A 19,759-nucleotide genomic window follows, 5' to 3' on the forward strand; every position below is an offset into this window, starting at 1 on the left:
CTCAGGTCATGATCCCACGGTCCCGGGATCGAGTGCTGCATTGGGCTCCCTGCTCAGTGGGAAGCCTGTTTCTCCCTCTGCCTGCTCTGCCTGCCAGTCCCCCTGCTTGTTCTCTCTCTCTCTCTCTCACAAATAAAATCTTTTAAAAAAGGCGGGGGGGGGGGGGGCGTCTGGGTGGCTCAGATGGTTGGGCGTCTGCCTTCGGCTCAGGTCATGATCCCAGGGTCCTGGGATCGAGCCCCACATCCGGCTCCTGGCTCAGCGAGGAGCCTGCCTCTCCCTCTCCCTCTGCCTCTCTCCCTGCTCATGCTTTCTCTCTCTCTCTCTCTATCTATCTCTGTGTCTCAAATGAATAAATAAAGCCTTAAAAAAAAATGCTAGCCAAGTGCTAACTTGAGTTTAATTAAAATCAATGAAGAAAGCTATACATTGGTTTCTTTATTTAAAAAGGAAAGGAGGGCGCCTGGGTGGCTCAGTTGGTTAAGCAACTGCCTTCAGCTCAGGTCATGATCCTGGAGTCCCAGGCTCGAGTCCCGCATCGGGCTCGAGTCCCGCATCGGGCTCGAGTCCCGCATCGGGCTCGAGTCCCGCATCGGGCTCCAGTCCCACATCGGGCTCCCTGCTCAGCAGGGAGTCTGCTTCTCCCTCTGACCCTCCCCCCTCTCATGTGCTCTCTCTCTCTCTCATTCTCCCCATCTCAAATAAATAAAATCTTTAAAATAAAAAGGAAAGGATTTGTACATTTTTAAGAGATGGGGTTATAATAAGCAACCTACATTAAGGGGGAAAAAAAGGTTGAAAAATTTACACAGGTCACAAAATGCTGCCAGGAATATGTTTAAATAGTTTTTGAAGCAAAACAGACTTTATAATTGCTGACTAGTAAGAAATCTCAAATGTCATATCATGGTGTTTGCATCTGACTCATTAATCTTTTCAAATGTTAGTTGTTACGAGTAGAGAGAAATGAGTCATTTATTGTTTAAACAAGGGAGCAGCTGTTAGTTTTTTCTAGTGTGTTAAAACCTTTAGTGACATCTATAAATGGAAAAAAGTCAATGAGCTCTTTCAGCTGTTGTTTTAGCAGCTGACAGTACCTTTGACTTCACTGTGATGTAAAATAAGAAAAAAACCTTTACTCATAGAGACCTTGAAGTTTAAAAATACACAATTCACTGATCTGGGGGCATTTATTCATTCGACAAATATTAGAGCACATGAGGCCCTGGGGCTATAGCCCTGAACAAAGCAAACCAAAAAAAAAAAAATTCCCATCTTCAAGGAGCTTATATTCTTTTGAGGTTTAAGAATACCAAACTTTGAGGGGCACCTGAGTGGCTCAGTCGGTTAAACGACTGCCTTCGGCTCAGGTCATGATCCCAGGGTCCTGGGATCAAGCCCTGCATCCGGCTCCCTTTGCTCAATGAAGAGCCTGCTTCTCCCTCTCCCGCTGTCTCTCCCCCTGCTCATTTTCTCTCTCTCTCAAATAAATAAATAGAATCTTTAAAAAAAAATACCAAACTTCGAAATTCTACAGTATTTCCGCAGCCTCACTGAGTTCAGAAAATGTGACAGTATAATTTTGTAATAAAATAGTTCATGAAGAGGTATATATGATGTCATATGCATATAAACAGATCTTTTTTTTCAAATGACTTCTGCATTCTGTAATTAATAGAGTGTTCTGTTACAGTCAACAACTTAGATTATTATTTCAGTTATATATTTTTTTCCTTGAATAGGCTTGTTTTCCAAATTATGCAGGTGATATAGCACTTCTTCCTGATTTTGCTGTGTTCTGTTGATAACATTGTTTTCATGGAGTTTCATCTATTCTGTATTTTAACTTTTTATTTAATTTTTTTATCTTCACTTAAATCACAGGATATCTTTAGTAATCATATGTGATTTTTTTCTTTACCTAGTGTTGACTTTTAACTATTTCTATTTCTTTCTGGACTTGATTCATTTTAACCTTTTGCCTTTATGCTACTTGTTTTGTAATTGTTTGCCACATCAGATCCTTTGTAGAGAAAGGCAGGGTATGAATAACTTAAATAATTTTATAATGTAATTCAATACCAATTATAGTTTTTCCACTTAAGAAGAAGGATAATTTAGAATATCTTAGAAAATTAGCAGGTTCTCTGCTTTTATTACTTCAATTATGATGGGGTATTGTTATTAAAGGGGTTTTTAAAATTAATAGTACATAAATAGAAGTCTTTAAGTTTCCTACTTCTAAAAGAAAATTGTAAATACCACTGTTTTAAGTAGAAAATAAAAATTTGTATGTAACAGTAATTGGAAAAGGGGTTTTGCTTGTGAGTATTCAAATGAACTCACCTCATATTCTTGACCTTTGCATCATTAATTCAGACAACTAAGGAGTTTGCCACTAGACCATTTTTAGTGGACTGACTCATTTTTATGATTCAGTTTTCTGTCAGTTCAATAAACACTTTCTTTAAACATGCCTTTATTGGCATATGTTCTCTAATGCTTTACGTTTATTAAAGCTTCCCACTTCATTTCAATCTCTTGTTTCTTAGCTGTTAGTGCTTAAAAGTTCCAGTTGTTCCCTTCAATCTAGAACAGCTGCAAGAACAACGCTTCTTTCCAAACTAGCTCTCCTGAATTCCCGTTGTTAGAGTTGGTGTCTATATTTAGCTGGTGGGATTAAATTGCAAAGGCTTCAAGCTGGGCAAAGCACACTGATCTGCCTTTTTACAGCTAGACCTGTGTGCTGCAAGGAGCTAAGGCCTTCAGTGTCCCCTTCCTTACCCAGGTTACTCACAAAATGGATTCCCAGCGGGAGCTCACAGAGGAACTGCGGCTTTACCAATCCACTCTTCTTCAGGATGGTCTAAAAGATCTCCTGGAAGAAAAAAAATTCATCGATTGCACCCTAAAAGCAGGTGACCAAAGTCTTCCTTGCCACAGATTGATTTTGTCAGCTTGTAGTCCTTACTTCCGTGAGTATTTTTTATCTGAAATTGATGAGGGGAAAAAAAAGGAGGTAGTATTAGATAATGTGGATCCTGCTGTACTGGATTTAATCATCAAGTACCTGTACTCCGCCAGTATTGATCTCAACGATGGAAACGTGCAAGATATTTTTGCCCTGGCCAGCCGCTTTCAGATCCCCTCGGTGTTCACTGTCTGTGTTTCTTACCTTCAGAAAAGACTTGCTCCTGGTAACTGTCTAGCCATCTTAAGATTAGGACTTCTTCTTGACTGCCCGAGACTTGCCATCTCTGCCCGTGAATTTGTGTCGGATCGCTTTGTACAGATTTGTAAGGAAGAGGACTTTATGCAACTCTCTCCACAGGAACTGATCTCAGTCATTTCAAATGACAGCCTCAATGTGGAAAAGGAAGAAGCAGTATTTGAGGCAGTGATGAAATGGGTGCGAACAGACAAAGAAAGCAGGGTCAAAAACCTCAGCGAAGTGTTTGACTGTATCCGTTTTCGCCTTATGGCAGAAAAATATTTTAAAGATCATGTTGAGAAAGATGAAATAATTAAAAGCAACCCGGAACTCCAGAAAAAAATCAAAGTTCTTAAAGATGCCTTTGCAGGCAAACTCCCAGAACCGAGCAAAAATGCGGAGAAGGCTGGGGCTGGGGAGGTGAATGGGGATGTTGGTGATGAAGATTTACTTCCCGGTTACCTGAATGACATTCCCAGGCACGGAATGTTTGTCAAAGACCTCATCCTCTTGGTGAATGACACAGCGGCAGTGGCTTATGATCCCACAGAAAACGAGTGCTACCTTACTGCGCTGGCTGAGCAGATTCCCAGAAATCATTCCAGCATTGTTACCCGACAAAATCAAGTGTACGTGGTAGGGGGACTGTATGTGGATGAAGAAAATAAAGATCAGCCTCTACAGTCCTACTTCTTCCAGGTAAGAAGCGCTGTTTCTATGAAAGCGGAGGCATAAAGGAAACCCTTCTGCACCATCCCGTTAGCTGACGCGTGAGGTATTCAGGCCGCTTGTGTTCTATTCTGCTCGAGGTCCGACTTCCAGCCCCTTGCACTTCAGAACCCGAAGAATGAGGTTCTAATTAATGTGTAAGTGATGACTCAAGATTTACTGTATGCTCTTACCCAAATGTCAAGTTTACAGCTGATGGTGACTATGATCTTTCAAAACCCAGCGTTTTGGTAAAACTTAAATTTAACCTGGTACCTCTTTTCTGAAAAATAGGTTAAAGTATTTCCCTAAGTCATAGCACTTTACACATGACAAAAATGATAATTGATCAGATTTGCAGCCTTGTTCCAGGTTTTCTTGAACTGATCTGAAGTTCTTAAAGGTAGCACTTTATCTGTTATTTGTATCTACTGCCTAAAATATAATTTTGTTGACAATGAAGAGAACTTATGTACTTAATTTACACACTTTGGGTTACCTTCTGGGGAAAAAGTATCTATACCAGTGTCACTAACTTGAATTCATTAATTATATTTAGAAATTTTTATTTATGATGATTTTTTTTTTTTAAGTAGGCTCCATACCCTGTGTGGAGCCCAATGCTGGGCTTGAACTCACAACTCTTGAGATCAAGACCTGAGCTGAGATCAAGACTTGGATGCTTAATGGACTGAACCACCCGGGCACCCCATTAATTTTTATTTATGACAAGTGACCACATGTATTTGGATCAGAGTTGTACTTAGACATTATGACAAGTTAATCTGTTTTGTGAAACCACAGAAGTGTCTGAGAAAACAAATCCTCCAAACTAATAGATTCTTTGTGGTTTATATGAAGAGAGCTTATTTCATATTATCAACATGTTATATTTTATCAGTTTATGAAGAAATCAGTGGCTTAACCTTTATCTTTAATAATGCCAATACCAGTACTTTGTAGCTTACAGCTAGCTCAGGAGAGTTTGTTTAGGTCATAGCTACCCATAGCCTGAGGTTTATGGGCACTTGAGTTGGAAAGGCCAAAGATAAGTGTAGAATGTCATATCACAGTCACTGTGTGCTCTGAGAGTGTGTGACATGCTGTGCATTCACAAAAATACTACCTTTAACCAGCTTTTTCTAATCTTGAAAAAGGTAATAATACATGTTAATCATGATCCTTAATTTTCAAAGTTCTGTTGAAGAGTGTTAACTACGAAATATAAAAATAAAACAGAAGCCATAATCATAAGTATTTGAATGCATGCCAGAAAATTTCCTAAGCCCTAATTTTAAATTCACTGAAATTTCAGAAAAGCCAAATTCAATTTAAAAGGCAATCATTATATCTAGGAAGTAAAAATGACATCAAAACACAGATTGACAAAAACAAAAAAAATACAGAGGGACAGATATCTGGAAATCATAGATCCAAGAAATACTTATAGTCTTCATTCTCTTCCGTCTTGTTACTATTTTTACTTTCATTGGCACAGCTTCTCATTTCTGTTCTAAGAAACCTGTTTGATGTTCTTTATAGCTACAAAAACAGTTACACAAAGTTGAAAAGATCAACTTCCTGTCATTGCCCTTGCCTTGCTCCTTTAAAAAGGCACAAATAGTGAACAAGATGCCAGGATAAAAACACCTGACTATAAAAAGGGTTATTTATGACTCACAAGAAAATGCATGTATGAGAATATCAGGTTTTATATTGTATTCTTCTGCTGGGCCCCATCTGTTTAAAATGTATGAAGTTAGGAATAATATGATCTTTGATTGTATGCTATAACAAGACAATGAGAATTTTTTACCTGGGTAAGAGAGGGGATTTTTTTCATAAATTAATAGATTCATCAAATCTTTGAGTAGCACCCCATCTTAAAGTAATCTAGGTCTAAACCCCGATCTTGAGGATGAAGAAACAGGAGCCAGAGAGGTTAAATAGCTTGACAGCTCATCTGTAAAAGAGTCTGGTAGGCAGTCTCCTGTTACATTTGCTGTAGTAAGTGCCCTAACTGGGGGTGGTGTGGGGATGTGGGCAGTGCTGTCCAGCATAGTACACCCTCCAGTCTGAGATTACGATGGCTACTGTTCCCATTTAAAAAACAAACAGGGGATTTATATAACTTCTATTTGGGAATATCACTTAAAAGTTCTGTGAGCATTTAGTACAAAGCCTGTCACAGAACCAAGACTTCATAAATGTTCATTATTTCTACTGGAGTACACACCACTTTCTTGATCAAAGGATTTGTTTTCAAAAATGAAAACATTAGGGCTCACAATCTAGATGTTAAAATTCGTGAATGCAGAGCTAACAATACATATGTGAGGAGTAAACTGCTCATCATATCTAGTCTTAATTAGTGCTTTGCTTTAACCAGAGTTACTGGCAAGATATACACAGACTTCTATGGAGATCCCTCCCTTGACCGCAGCCTTTAATATCTGCACCTACTCTTGGTACCAGTTATTCTCAGGTTTATTCCTTTTTCTTCTGCTACACAGAAGTAGCACTACAGACACCAACAAATCTGTAACTGCACTCCATGGAGCAGTGTTCTTGTGTCTTGGTGTCCTAAAATGCAAACTGGAAAAATCTTAAAATGACCAATAATAAGTGCTGGAACCGACACCAGCCATACCAGAATGACCTGCGGGAACATGAGCACTCAGAGAGCTATCTTAGGCTTGCAGAAATGGCAGTAGCATAAACTAGCAAGTTGCTTCCTAAGATAATTTTTTAAAAAAAAGAAAAAAGGGTATTTCAAATGACCTCCAACAAAAGGCTAGGAGGTTATAGCTGTTAACACCTGCCTATGTCAGAAGTAATAAAGCGAAACAGAGAGAACCTAAACAAATTTTGAAGAAAAGAAAAAAGATGTTGCCTAACATCCCAGTTGTCTGTGGGCTAAGCGACGGGTCCAGCTGTCCTGGGTGCCGGCTTGGGGAGCGTGTTAAATATAGCATTCGGGGGTCACTCACATACTGTGACCCTCCCTACAGTGACAACCTCTCTTTCCTCAATTCCCTAAAAGTATTATGATGCCTTTTTTGAACCTGAAGAAGGCAACATGGGAAGAAACTTTGACAAGGAACCTCACAGTTCTAACTGACCTCTAGTGACTCTGTTCTCTCCTTCTTTTCTGCAGATTTTGGCATTTTAAGTAAGCCAAGTAGATGTTCTCATTTTTCTTGGTAGTCCAGAGGTAAAATACGATACTTTCAGATTGCAGTTTTATTTTACCTGCAATATCTTTGACTATCTCAGTGTATTCTACACAACACGTAAAATATAGCATATTTCTCGGTACAACTGTAACTTTTTTCTAACAAGTTCCACAATTCTTCATGTTTTTCTTTCAGCTTGATCACATAGCATCTGAGTGGATTGGACTTCCGCCTCTGCCTTCAGCCAGGTGTCTCTTTGGTCTGGGAGAGGTAGATGACAAAATCTATGTAGTTGCAGGCAAAGACCTTCAAACAGAGGCTTCGCTGGATTCAGTTTTATGCTATGATCCTGTGTAAGTTGACATGACGTTCCTGTTTCCTAAGCACTTGGGTATATGAATGCCTAATACATATTCATAATTTTAGACCCTGATACTAACTGAAAGCACAGAAATTCTATCATCTTTTCATTGCAGGGCTGCAAAGTGGAATGAAGTTAAAAAACTGCCTATCAAAGTCTATGGCCACAGTGTGATATCACATAAGGGGATGATATATTGTCTAGGAGGAAAGACAGATGACAAGTAAGTACCCTAAAATTCCCTTATGGTTTACAACCAAATGATTTTTTTTAAACCTTTGTGTTTTTTTAAGTAAACTCCACCCCCAGTGTGGGGCTTGAACTCACAACCCTGAGATCAAGATTTGCATGCTCTACTGACTGAGCCAGCCAGGCACCCCTCCAAATGATTTTTTTATTGCAAGAGTTCTTTCCTCCTTTCATTTGAATCTACATACTGAAATGGGACTTGGTTCTCACCCGTAATATTGTAGAAGTTAAAGTTTCAAAATAAAATTTTGAAAAGCTATTGGAGAATATTATAAATTATTTCTAAGGGAAACTGAAGGGAAATTTAAATAAAATTTAAAAGTTGCTGATGTGGGATCCCTGGGTGGCTTAGTTGGTTAAGCGTCCGACTCTTGATTTCGGCTCAGGTCATGATCTCAGGGTTGTGAAATGCAGCCCTGCATCAGGCTACACGCTCAACACAGACCCTGCTTGAGATTCTCTCCTTCTCCCTCTGCCCCTCCCCCTGCTCTCTTGCTCTAAAATAAATAAAATCTTAAAAAAAAAGTTGCTAAACTTGTAGATTCCAGCATATTGCTAGGAACTAGCATATCTCCATCATACGCATTCTTACAGTGAAAAAGCAGCACTTAGGAGCATAATCAAGTTTTTAATTGAGCTAATTTTTAATTATATTTCACTACATTAAAACCAGTGGGTTTTCGGGACACCTGGGTGGCACAGTAGGTTAACCCTCGGACTCTTGGTTTCAGCTCAGGTCGTGACCTTGGGGTCCTGAGATCAAGCCCCTAGTAGGGCGCCCCTAGTTGGGCTCCCCAAGTCGGCTTCCCTGCTCAGTGCACAGTCGGCTTGAGATTCTCCCTCCCTCTCCCTCTGCCCCCCCACTTGTGCTCTTACACTCTCTCTCCCTCTCTAAAATGAATTAATAAATCTTAAAAAAAAATAGTGGGTTTTCTTATTCTTTTGGCCGTAACTAAATAAAAATTAAGTGTACCTCTGTAATGTAATACTTAAAATATAACTGCTAAAGCAATAGTGCATAAAAATATTACAGATTTGTACTTTACATTCATAAAAGAGAATTTAGATAGATGGTTTGAAACTGAAAAGCATGGGGACTGAAAAGAGGGCAGTTATTTCCGAAACAATGTTTCACTGACTTACTGCTGGACTGAGGTGATATTCAAAACATTTAACAACTGGTCACAAAGAGGCACTGATCAAACAGAACTACTACACCTGGTTCACTGACTCGTTCCCAGTCTCTTGTGAGGAAAACAGGATAAAAATCATACAACTTGATTTCCACGCACTTCTCAAGGGACAGGTCATTAGGAAAAAGATTTTGTAGCTCAAAGGGAGAAGTGAGTTCAGAGTGCTCCAGAGTCAGTTAATTAAACCAGTAGCCCATCTGGTAAAATGAAGATTTTCAGTGTAAATAGAATTAATTTCCTGCCCCTGAAAACTCTGCCTAATTTGGCTTGTCCTCATTTGCCCAGGTTACTTAATAAATAAAGATGTTAATCCTGGAAAGGGAACCAGAATTAAGAATTACATGGACAAAGCAGGAAAGGAGAGTAAAATATGGAAATGTGCTAGAAATAAAGATCTATATTCTGAGTGAATAATTAATGGTCATTATTAAAATGACAAATAGCACAGGAAATGTGATTTTAAAAAGCAAGGGGAACCTTTAAAAAAAAAGAGAGAAAACAAAACAGAAACATACTCATGGATACAGGAAACAAACTGGTGGTTACCAGAGACAGGAGAGGTTGAGGAGGGACAGATAATATTGTAATAACTTTGTATGGTAACTAGACTTACCATGGGTGATCATTTCATAATGTATAACAAGATCAAATCACTGTGATATACACCTGAAAGTAATAAGATGTGGTATGTCGGTTATACTTCAATTAAAAAATAAAAATAAATGATTAATTGTTTAAAAAAATAACGGGCTTTTATACAGTCTGTCCATATTCAAAGATAATATATTTTGAAATTTTGATATTTTCCTTAATCTCAGCTATTCCCATCAAATAAATATTTAAAGGAAGGCCATATTATAAACTTACTCAGTGCAAAATCCTATTTTGGGTATTTTTCCTGAGTAAATGGAATAGAAAATGTGTATTAAGCAGTGTTCTGACTTTGGAAATGTAGTGACCCTGCCAAATGATTTAAATTGTTTCCTTCAAGTGGTATTAGTAACTGGGAAATTGATATGTCAGTAAAAGCATACAGGTCTTGTCAGTAAGAATATATTAATCTTCAGAATATGATTAACCAAGACAACATTGCTTGATGAATGCCAAAGTCAAGAACTTTGAAATGAGTCATTATCTAAAAGTAAGCACTGAATCGCACTAGTTAACACCACTGAATTTGAAGAACATGATTTTGTAATCATGCCCTTGTCGAGAAGTTTTAAAGTAGGGCGCCTGGGTGGCTCAGTTGGTTAAGCAACTGCCTTCAGCTCAGGTCATGATCCCAGGGTCCTGGGATAGAGTCCCACATTGGGTTCCCTGCTCAGCGGGGAGTCTGCTTCTCCCTCTCCCTCTGCCACTCCACCTGCTCGTGCTCTCTCTCTGTCAAATAAATAAAATCTTTAAAAAAAAAAAAGTTTTAAAGTAATACTTATAGTCAAATATTAGAGGAAATGCTTCTACTCCAAATACCTGGTCTTTCATAAGATTAAAGAAAAAAGTCCTCACAGAAAGTTAGGGTTTTTGTTTGTTTGCTTTTTGGCTTTACCAAATATATCCAGGGGTGCCTGGCTGGCTCAGTTGGTAGAGCATGTGATTCTTGATCTTGGGGTTGTGAGTTCAAGCCCCACATTGGGCATAAAACTTACTTTAAAAAAGTAAAAACTGGGGCACCTGAGTGGCTCAGATGGTTAAGCGTTTTCCTTTGGCTCAGGTCATGATCTCCAGGTCCTGGGATCGAGCCCTGTGTTGGGCTCCCTGTTCAGCGAGGAGTCTACCTCTCCCTCTGCCTCTGCCCACCGCCCCCCCCCCCGCCACCACCAGCGCATGCCCTCTCTCGAATAAAATCTTAAACAAAAAAAGCAAAAGCAAAACAAAAAACCCCAGAAATATATCCAGTTAATCAATTATTATTTAGCATTTTGAACTCCCATCAGTAAATTATGGATAACTTTAATGAACCATAAGGAACATGCTAAGAATAATTCAGATGAGTACAGGTTTTCCTGGTAGCATTTAGCATGTAAAAACTGTTCTCATTACTCATCTACTCAGATGACTAGTTGCCTAATCTATAGTCCCAGATTTCTTTTTTTTTTTTTGATTTATTTATTTATTTATTTGACAGAGAGGACACAGCAAGAGAAGGAACACGAGCAGGGGGAGTGAGAGAGGGAGAAGCAGGCTTCCCACCGAGCAGGGAGCCCAACGCGGGGCTCGATGCAGGGCTCGATCCCAGGACCCTGGGATCATGACCTGAGCCGAAGACAGACGCTTAACAACTGAGCCACCCAGGCGCCCCTAGTCCCAGATTTCTTAAAATGCATTGGTATATCAGTATATACTAAAATGAAATGAGCCATCATATTATAGTTAAATTTAAAATAGATATTTTCATACCTAATTATTTTTTTAAATTAACTGATTCATTCCTAGGAGATTCAAATAATAAGATAAACTTAACATTTTTGTTACTTGGCACAATAAAGGGTTTATGATTTTTTTTTAACTCTGTTCCTGTCTTTCATTGAATTTAGCCGGAGATAGGATTAAAATCTACTCTGGGCAGTTGCCAAAAGGAAAGTTATCCTACCTTCCAGTAGTATAATTAAGTACCCCACATTTGGAATTGTCCTTCACTTGTGTCATATGTTCAGATTAAGAATACTTCCAAGGTTTTCTAACTCTGATGTGTTTCAGATGGGAAGCAAAGCTAAATGATTAGTGAAATTGCTTCCTTCAGAAAAGGAAGGTTCTAACCATTTTGTTGTCTTTTATGTTTACAGAAAGTGTACAAACAGGGTGTTTATCTACAACCCAAAAAAAGGAGACTGGAAGGATCTGGCTCCAATGAAAACCCCTCGTTCCATGTTTGGAGTGGCAGTGCATAAAGGCAAAATTGTGATTGCGGGAGGTGTCACTGAAGATGGTCTTTCAGCTTCAGTGGAAGCTTTTGACCTCACAACCAATAAGTAAGTTGCTGTATCTTACTACAGCGTATGAATCACTCTACTTTCTAACTTTGGATGAAAATTAAGCTTTCTAATTGGGACATAGGGAGAGGAGAGCAAGGAGGCAAGGATTAAGAGAAAGCATCTGGATCTGGGTTTCTTCTGCTGTTACTGGGTGTGAAATGCCTAACATTCTGATGCATTACATGTGTTTGCAACTTGGAACACATAACCCTCAAGTTAATGCCAGAATGTCCAATTTATCCTTGTTATTAACTTTGTGAATTTAGTCACACAAAGGCAATACTTCTAAATAATCATATGCATGTGGATGGGTATACATGTCCCCATACGGGTTATTTGATTTGAAATATGTAGTTTGTTTAAGGATGGAAAGACCTCCATTTAGCTTGTGATGTTTGTAAAACAGGAATGCTTCAGAAATTTTTTTATGCTCTTTATAATATTCTTAAAATATTCATATATAAGCTTTTACTTACTTAAAGTTAATGTGAAAAGATACTTGACAGATATTCTTTATGTAAAATCAGTCTTTTTCAAATTTTTGAGCTCACTCATCTGGGTAAGTATATAGTTTTTATACTCATAGTTTAGCAATGAAGAAAAAATTAGAGCACTGTCATTACTTTTTTAAGGAACCATGTAATGCCTGATTACAAAATAGACTTTAGTATCTGAAAATCACCAAGGAATTTTTATGGGAGAGGATTTAATGATCATTAAAAATCATCTTTTTTGAAAACTATATAGTATGGGTAAACACTCATAAGACGTTAAAAAGCAGCACACAGAATTGTAAATACTCTATATTCTTAGTTTTTTTCATATGTATGTATAGATGTTTATATTTAAATTTGTATGCTTTTTGAGAAATAACAAAATTACACTAAAATATTCCTTATGATTATTCTGGAGGCTATGATCATGGGTGGTATTTGTTTTCTTCTATACCTTTCTGTATTTCCAGATTTTCTACAATGTACATATACTACTTTTATAGTTAGAAAAACAGATAATATGTTTAGAGTAAAGGTCCACTTTTAATGCCACCGTAATAAAATAGAGAGTTGCCAAAATGATTAACTCATTCTGGACTCTTGATCCTTCCAACTAATTTTGATTGATTTTTATCATTAGTTGTCATATGGCTGTTAACATTAAAAAGTTCCCTTAAATCCTTTATTTAAAAAGATGATGTATAAGTCATTAAAAAGAAAATTACCAACCCTAGTTTCCTAAACTAGGATAATATAAGGTTAGTCACAATGACTTTATTGCAAAGGATTTAAAGATTTCTTGAGAAATGACAGAAATCAGAGTTTCTAAAAATTTATATATACGCATTCAAATGAAATCCAACACCTCCTAGGAGCTAGGAGGCCTAGAACTGCCACAAAACGCCCCCTGTTTATAGCATGATTGCTGAATATGCTAACTGATGAAGGTGAAATTTTCTGGGACTGACATATTGAGAGCTTTCTATTTAATCTGGCTACATCTTTCAAATAAAGGAATATTTAGGGATTTTTTCAATAACAAACTCAACCTTCTAATTTTAGATGCCTTTGCTACTTGAATTTTTAAATTAAAATTTTATATAACTGTTCAGTAAATACATTTGACATTTCCTTAGGTTTTACATTGACTCTATTTTCAATAATTCCTAGATGGGAGGTAATGACTGAATTTCCCCAAGAGAGAAGTTCCATCAGTTTGGTCGGCCTAGCTGGGTCCCTGTATGCCATCGGTGGTTTTGCCATGATTCAACTGGAGTCTAAAGAGTTTGCACCCACTGAAGTCAATGACATATGGAAGTAAGTTTTTTTTACTCCAATTTCTGGACCAAATATTCAGTCAAATAACTGATAACAGATAAAACAAACAATTCTGCAGTGAAGAGTAGGCCAGACTTTCCCAACATGTATGCTTCTTCTTGGTAGTAAACACTTTTCGAACCTAACTGGACTTCTGCATGTGCCACTTACTTGAGGGTCAAGTACTGCTTCTAATTGTGCCTGGGGAAAGACTTTTCTGGGCCTGTAAATCAGGAAAATGAGTAAAATGAGACATGGACTGGTGATCCCTTAAGCTCCATTCTAGCTCTAAAAGTGTGATGCTCTAGGCATCTGGTAGAGCAAAGGCTACTTCAAAACCTTTCTACTAGAGAGTTCTTTATTTCCTAAGAAAACAGAGTTCTGAAGAAACATTTAGCTTCTTCAGTTTTCCATGAATTCATTAATTCTATTTTGAATCTAATTTAAGTGGTTTTCCAGTTTTTGAGGATTGTTACAAAAGCTTTTTCAAAAAAAAAAAAGAAAGAAAAAAGTGAAAAGTAGCAATCCATTTTACCTCTCAGATAGGTGCTGGGCAGATGTCCCAAATATGACACTTGCAGTTGTTATTCAGTTGAATATTTTAAAGTTAGGCTTAAAACGAATGTAGTATTTCTACAGTGTGTGGGGGGTGGAAAATTTTGCCACCGTTTCTAATGCTGTGACTATCGCCTGGAGACCAGGGTATATACAAGAAGTCTTGGGAGCAGAAGTGTAGGTTGTGTCCTGCACAGAGAGTCACATAGTTGGGCAGGGCATACAGTATTCAGATGCCTGGTTACCATTAGGATACCGCATGGTCTGCCAAATGGTGCCTGTTGCCTTCAGCCCAGGAACTGTGCTTGCTGAGAAAAATTTATAGTAGGGAGATCTCAGTTGCCTGAGGTGAGCATTAGTGAATTCATGTACACTCATCCAGAAATTGCCAAACTCATGCTTAAAGGCCAGCCCCCACTCAAGGATGGATGCCCTTACCTGGTCTGTCACCAGATTGTCCAGAACCTCGGACATACTCAAAGGACGGTCTATGGACCAGCAGTGGTAGCATCTCCTGAGAGCTTAGAAATGCAGAATCCCAGGCCCCACCCCAAACTTACTCAATCAGAAAAACTTCATTTTAACAAGATTCCCAGGTGATTTGCATGCACATTTAAATTTGTAGGTACAGCTTTAGAAGAGTGATCAATGAAGGCATACCACCAAGGCTGAGAGTGGAAGTGGTATTGGTTCTATACCTGACCCAGCACATGCCTTATTCCCTGGTGAACGGGAAGGCTGAAAGGCCCATGGCTTAACCAAGCAATTATTTTATGCATCAAACATCATTTCCTAGTGTTGTAATAGTAACTAGCTGTGTAGAGGGCAAGAAAAAAAAGTGGCTATAAAGGGAAGTTGACTATTAACTCATCTCCCCCCAAGAAAGGAGGAGGAAGAAAAAGAAAATAGAAATTTCCAGGGAAGAAAGAGGCAAGACTTAGGGAGAAGTTGAGATGGAAAAAGACTGGAAGCAGTAGGAAAAAAAGAATGAAATAATGGAGGGCTGAGAAGATCAGGTTTTTGGAAAACAGGGATAAATACCAACAGTGAATAGGCAGTGATTCTTAACGCTGGCTGCACATTTAAATCACCTGGGATGCTTTTAAAATATACCAGCACCTGGACCTCAACGCAGGCCAATTGAATCAGGATTTCTGCAGTTAGGTCCTACAGCCTTCTCAGGTGATTCTAATAGGCAGCCAGGGTTGAGAAACACTGATGTTAGGGAATGGTGCCATCAATCAGCTGAATCCCACATGAGCCTGTACGCTTCCTAATGGTGACCAAAAGCCAAGTTGCTTCAGCAGGAGCATGTTGTAGGCAGCAAAGGAGAGCATCTCCGCTAAAAGTAGCCCTTACCTTGCTGCGGGGAGCCTGAAAAAGGGATCATCTCTGATGATGGTGTATTTTGTGAGTAGGGCAGTGGTTCCCAAGGTTCACCTAGGGAGCCTCAAAAAGTACTGTCCCCTCTGTCCTACCTTACTATGATTTAATTAGTCTACAGTATAGTCTGGCTTTGAAACTTTCAAAAGACCCCTGGATGATTCTCATGTGCAGACAAGTTTGGGAACCACCAGATTGGGGAAAGGCAAGAATGCATTCATCACTGTCTGCCTGGCTGTAAAATTTTTAATTTAGGTAGGGGTGTTTTCCGCGCGGGTGATAAAAATCTAGGGCAATAATTCTCAAATCTTGCTGCATATTAGAATCACTTCGGAAACTTTAAAAAAATGATCATGCCCAGGCCATACTCCATATTCAGTTAAGTCGATCTCTGGGGGTGAGAGCCAGGCATCACTATTTGTTTTAATAATTTTTTATTGTTATGTTAATCACCATACATTACATCATTAGTTTTTGATGTAGTGTTCCTTGATTCATTGTTTGTGCATAACACCGAGTGCTCCACGCAGAACGTGCCCTCTTTAATACCCATCACCAGGCTAACCCATCCCTCCACCCTCCTCCCCTCTAGAACCCGCAGTTTGTTTTTCAGAGTCCATCGTCTCTCATGGTTTGTCTCCCCCTCCGACTTACTCCCCTTCATCCTTCCCCTCCTGCTATCTTCTTCTTTTTTTTCTTAACATATATTGCATTATTTGTTTCAGAGGTACAGATCTGTGATTCAACAGTCTTGTACAATTCACAGCGCTCACCATAGCACATACCCTCCCCAATGTCTATTTTTAATGTCTCTAAGTGGTTCCAAATGTGCAAGTTTGAGAACCAGTGATCTGCTGTGGTTCCCAAGGCAGCATCAGCACCACCGGGGTACTTGTTAAATATGCAAATTCTCAGACCTTACCTCACATCTACAGAAACTCTGGGGATGGGGCCCAGCAATCTGTGTTTGAGCAAGCCCTCCAGGTGACTCAGATGTGTGCTATCATTGACAGCAACTGACCTGCAGAAAGGTGGCTGCCCACTTGTCCTCAACTTCCTAGTGAATCTACCCACACATGCAGAGACGAAATTCAAAGATGAAAACTATCGGTATATCGGTATACCACATTCTAAACCTATAGACCCTCTTGGTGTAATGTGTAAAAACATTTTTTTTCCATTCTTGTATTTTTTATTGAAATCTTTCCATTATTTAGGATTGGCCAAGCTGAAAGTAAAAATATAACTGCTAGGAAGCAAATGCTTTTAAGACTCACTTAACCTTCTATTGCTTAAATGTGGTCACTTTTTCATTAGGTCATTTAAAACTATTCTTTCTCTCTTAGCGTGTTGCTCCAAATTTTGTAGAGATAAAGGGTTCTTCCCTTTATTAGTGGTAAAATATTTTTGTCTACTTTTCTCAACATAAAAATCACTTAGTGCTTAGTGCAAATATTAAGATTAAATTTGGACCACGGATGAAATTAAGTCAGATAGCACATATCTTACATAGGTATTAGCCAATTTTTTAAATTTTTTAGTTTAAATCTTATTCATCATTATAGAATGATTTGGGGGTATTTCCTATGGGTCAACTATTGATAGCTTCTGGAGGAGGGGAGGATACTAAAATGCATAAGATGTTATTTGCCTTCAAGTACCCTTAAGCTTGTTGAGAACATAAATATAGGGGAAAAAATTAAAGGAATGATAACTGCTATAATAGGTACTATATAAAGGACAATGTGAGAAATGAGGGGAAACTACAAACTCTGCTTGAGGAAGGCTTTCTAGAAAGGCTTCAGAGAAAAGGCAGCGTTTCGGAATTCCTCAGGCAGAGAAGGCATTCCAGGCACCAGGTAGAAGAGAGGCACACATATTTCAAAGCAATTCAAGTTGCCTGCATCTTTATAACCGTGACTAGTCCCTGGAGGAAACGACCTAATGCTAGTTCTTACCTAACACCAAGTGCAAAATCTAAGAGTAGTCCTCACACAGGACATTAAAGCGGGAGGGGAATGGATTCTTCTGGAGGGATCCCTACTGTTAGGTGCCATGCTCCACACAAGTATATTGGAACAATTGAAATTATAATCAAGGTGACTAGCCATCCCTGTTCTTCCCAGTTCTTACTTTTAAGGTAGAGTCTGCTGACCTCGACTCGGAGACCAGCCATCATAACCGGTCCAAAGGTGAATAACTGATTGCTTAACTGTTGATTACTCTTCATCTCTGAACAGTCTTTGATCCCCAGAAAAGGCTTAACTGCCTAAACATCCATATTAAATACCATGGCAGTAAGTTCAGACATACACTCATTCAGAGAAAGCATATTTGGGGAGGAATTCAAATGTCACTCTACCAGTCGGGTGCATGCTCCTCTGGACAAGAGCCAGTAGGGTTTTCTCGAAAACCCTTATTTAATACAAGGAGACCTACAGAACTATTAAAAAAATGCTTATTGATTATTTTTTTTTCTCCATCAGGTATGAAGATGATAAAAAAGAATGGGCTGGGATGTTGAAGGAAATACGTTACGCTTCAGGAGCTAGTTGCCTAGCAACACGTTTAAACCTCTTCAAACTGTCTAAACTATAAACAGGGAGGTGAAAAAACACAATAGAATGGGATGTGTTTTGTTTGGAAATAGGGCTTTAATTTATTCTGTTTTTCAAAAGCCTATGCAGAGATTCATGTAGAAATTATTCACTAAATAACTGTCCATGAGGTTAGCAGTGGGCATCAAAACCTCAAAGTCACTGAAATCTTCGGTGTAATGATCATTGTTTAAAACCATTTTCTAGTAAGAAATTAAATATTAAGTTGAATGGATTATTTCTTTTGTTAATCTGTCTCAATCAATTGTAAAGGTTTCTAAATTTGAGTTGTTTACTAATTCTTTCATTTGCATTGTTACAGTAACTTCACACTCATTTTTTATTATAAATTAAATTGGAATGAAATATGTACATCTACATTTTAAAGTATCAAATATCACTTTCCCTTGTGCTTCAAGACATGACAAGAATCCTATGCATTATGTTAAAGATTACATGCCATGAGAAAACTTTGGAAATGCTTTTTAAGAAGTATAAGTGGGTCTCATTTGAAGGGGAAAAATCTCTAGTCAAATTCAAGGGGTCTTTTTTTCTCCATTCCTTTTGTGATACTAGTATATTGTTCGTGATTTAAATCAAATTTAATTTTTTTTTTTTAATTTAAAACCAGTAAACCACAGTCTTCAAGCTCCTAACTACAATATCTGTGGTAGAAGGGTTAAGGATTGTCCTTAGGAAATGAACTGATTCTTTAAATTGCTGGGCATTAGTTGGGGCCAGTGAGCGTACTGGAGGAGGGTGTGTATTTGTTGGTTTAAGTTTTATCTATATTTTCCATGAAAGAGCTACCTATTTGCAAATTTTTGATAGAAAGGTGACTGTATCGTTGCATTTTCTGGGATGTAAAACACCATATTCAAGATGTCGTTCTTAGTGTACACACTAAGTTGACACCTCAGTCTGTCCACAACCATCACATTCAACTCTGCAATCATCAACTAATCATCACTAATGGGTTTCACATGCTTTCATAGACATATTTGACTTCTATCGTTACACATCTTATTTTCTGAGAAACCTGACTTGGAACTAATTTGGAGTGTTCAAGCAATTTCATAAAGAACAGGTGAGTGTTCATACAGCTTTATTGTCTCTATGGAAACATCCAATAAAAACCAGTTTTACTTTGGATCTCTGAAGTAGAATCCTGGGTACTTTTCTGTATTGACAAATACTGCGCTAGACTATACCACGATTATACAATCAACAAATCCTGAGGGTGGGAAACTCCACAGGTTGTTCAGCAGAAAAACTGGAAGAGAAAGGGATGGTGGGAGATGCTTATAGATTAAGACACACTTAAAAGTGGGGGAGGTGCAAATTATGGTGTCTATAGAGATGCAAACCTGAGTGATAAAAACTGTTAAAGGAAGTGCTTACTATAAAAGCAAGAGAGTGGTTACTACTGGGCAGAGTGCTGATCTATACAGACATGAGATTAAACTGTAAAAATAATACTTTGCAATGATGAAAATGTTCTAGAATCAAATAGTGGTAATGGTTGCACAAAAGTGAATTATTT

General features: G+C 38.3%; 1 protein-coding gene across 1 annotated transcript; it reads left to right on the forward strand.

The window, feature by feature from the left end:
• Positions 1-2,715: 2,715 nt before the first annotated feature.
• KLHL41 (kelch like family member 41) lies at positions 2,716-18,745 on the forward strand. The gene is made up of 6 exons (XM_027590933.1): positions 2,716-3,910; positions 7,291-7,448; positions 7,572-7,679; positions 11,682-11,867; positions 13,535-13,681; positions 18,106-18,745. Exons 1-6 carry the CDS (start codon positions 2,801-2,803, stop codon positions 18,215-18,217), a joined length of 1,821 nt encoding a protein of 606 aa, XP_027446734.1. The 5' UTR covers positions 2,716-2,800; the 3' UTR covers positions 18,218-18,745.
• The last annotated feature ends 1,014 nt before the right edge of the window (positions 18,746-19,759 follow it).

This window comes from Zalophus californianus, chromosome 3, assembly GCF_009762305.2.
Source record: "Zalophus californianus isolate mZalCal1 chromosome 3, mZalCal1.pri.v2, whole genome shotgun sequence".
NCBI classification, from domain to species: Eukaryota; Metazoa; Chordata; class Mammalia; order Carnivora; family Otariidae; genus Zalophus; species Zalophus californianus.